This window comes from Amblyomma americanum, chromosome 2 (assembly GCF_052857255.1).
Source record: "Amblyomma americanum isolate KBUSLIRL-KWMA chromosome 2, ASM5285725v1, whole genome shotgun sequence".
In the NCBI taxonomy this organism is placed as follows: domain Eukaryota; kingdom Metazoa; phylum Arthropoda; class Arachnida; order Ixodida; family Ixodidae; genus Amblyomma; species Amblyomma americanum.
In genome coordinates, this window is record NC_135498.1 from 57,463,569 (window position 1) to 57,465,638 (window position 2,070).

Genomic DNA, 2,070 nt, shown 5'->3' on the forward strand with positions numbered 1-2,070 from the left:
GGGAGTAGCGTGGCTTTGGCTCAGGTGTCGTAGTGGATGGATTCTGCGTCGGTGGCGGTCTGGGTGTTTTGGGAGTACCGTGGGCATGGTCAGACCGCGTTGCTAGTGCCATTCTAGTAGATTTCCGGAGCAGGATCTGCTGGAGGTGACTCGCTATTATGGCCACACCTTCAAAACTGGGATGCAGGCCATCTGCGGCCATTACTCGTGCAGGTGGAAGCCACTCCAGCCCATGGTCCACGTAAAAGACTCCTCTTGTGCGCTGGCAGTGCTTGCGCAGCATGATGTTGAGGCGGAAAGCTTCGCGGTTAGAACAGACGTCGGTTTAGGGCACGAGGAAGCACAAGGGTCACGTAAACCGAACGCCCCTGAGGATGGTCAGCTTTGATGGTTCCGAGGAGGGTCTTGTACCGCTCGAAGGCAACTTGCGCCGGCGTTGTTGCAACGTCGTTAGCACCGACGTGCAGAAGAACGGTGGTGGTGGAGCGCGGCACGTGATCCAAAAGCGAGCCGATGTCTTCTATTCTCGCACCGGACTGGGAGATGAATGCAGGCATTCCAAGTAGATGAGCATCGAAGTGATTGTGAACGTGCTTCACTTGAGAGTACCCAATTACTGCAGACGTCACTGTAGTACGAGGAAATTTGCACGTTATGTCCTTCTTCATGGTGATGGTATCAGGAGCCATTGGAGTAATATACCAAAAGTGATTTCTGGCAGCTGATTTGGTCAATATAATATAAAATCACCAAAAATTGAAGAAACATAACAGGATTTAATTCACGACGTTTCGGCTGGAGGACCAGCCTTTTTCGAGTGTAGTACAGCGTTTGAAACACGCAGCTTTTATAGGCCTCTTGCGCTGGTATGGTGGCGCCACTGCTCCGGTACAATGAGCGCCACCGACGGGCGGATCAGGCGTTACTCGTAAGTCCAGCTCTCCGAGCCAGATACGCGATGGCTGCGAAAGGCGAGGCGCGAGTTTTATACTGCGGGTTTAAAAAAATTGAAAACGTAGACGCATACTTTAAAACAAGCAGTTTGGTGCGTGGTCGCCACCTTTATGACAGCAATCACGTATATGCTGTGAGGGAGGAGATCGTGGCCTCAGCGGCGCCATCCGAGGTAATCGGGAAATGCGCGGCGCAAATGAAGACTGCGGAGTACGAAGTCCGGCTGCAGGTAAATTTAATTTTTGTGTACAGCTGTTATTTTTATTAATATGCAAGTTTGTTCTTCAGTTGTTCGCAAACCCCAGATGTATAGTGGATGCCAGCTGCAGTTGCAAGGCTGGTTGCCGGGGCTGGTGTAAGCACGGAGCCGCGTTAGCTGTGTTCGTCAACAACTACAAGCACGTGTCGTGCACAGACCTGCCTTGTACTTGACGGAAGCCTACCGCTCGCCCTACGCTAGACACAAAAAAAATCTGTGCGGGAGCTATTCACAAGTAAGATTACTTTCAGGCACGACTGCTTGCTTTCGTGAGGCGGTATGTTTTTATTTTCATTATTCCTGTAGGTCGTCCCCTGCCGGTTCCAGTTCTTGGGGCTTTGTGCCCAAATACCACACTCGGGAAATTTCCCCAAGTGAACTGTACTCTTGTGCCTGCCCTGGAGGAAAGAGTGGCGCGCTCAGAGGAAGAGAAGTGTGCTGTTGCGCTCCCTTCTGAGCGTACAGCTGTTGAAGCTGAGCTCATCAGAGAATGTTTGGGCAGTGGCTTGGCCCGTAAAACGAAGCTTTTTACTGCTATGGAAGTCGTTGCTGTGTGGCCGCTGAGGCTGAAAAGATGCGAGATGCACCTTTCCGAAAGGATAAAGCCTTTTTTGATAAGGCAGTCAGAAAAAATGCTGACGAGATCACCGAAATCACTCTAATAACGAGATGTCAGGCAGCATCGGCAAGGTTTGCGAGCGGAAGTTTTCCCACTTTTTTCCCGCCAGTTTTACCTTTTTTTTGTTTTTGTCAATGATCGATTCACATTTCGCCCCAGGTGGCATCAAGAGCGACGCGTTCGGGTGACAAGTACTAACGCGCACAGAATTAAAACCCGCACATCGAACTTTGAAAGC

General features: G+C 50.7%; 1 protein-coding gene across 1 annotated transcript; it reads left to right on the plus strand.

Moving 5' to 3' along the window:
- The first annotated feature begins 878 nt into the window (after positions 1-878).
- Positions 879-1,788, plus strand: LOC144118577 (uncharacterized). The gene is made up of 2 exons (XM_077651482.1): positions 879-1,183; positions 1,243-1,788. The coding sequence occupies exons 1-2, from the start codon at positions 959-961 to the stop codon at positions 1,384-1,386; spliced, it is 369 nt and encodes a 122-aa protein (XP_077507608.1). The 5' UTR covers positions 879-958; the 3' UTR covers positions 1,387-1,788.
- Positions 1,789-2,070: the final 282 nt, after the last annotated feature.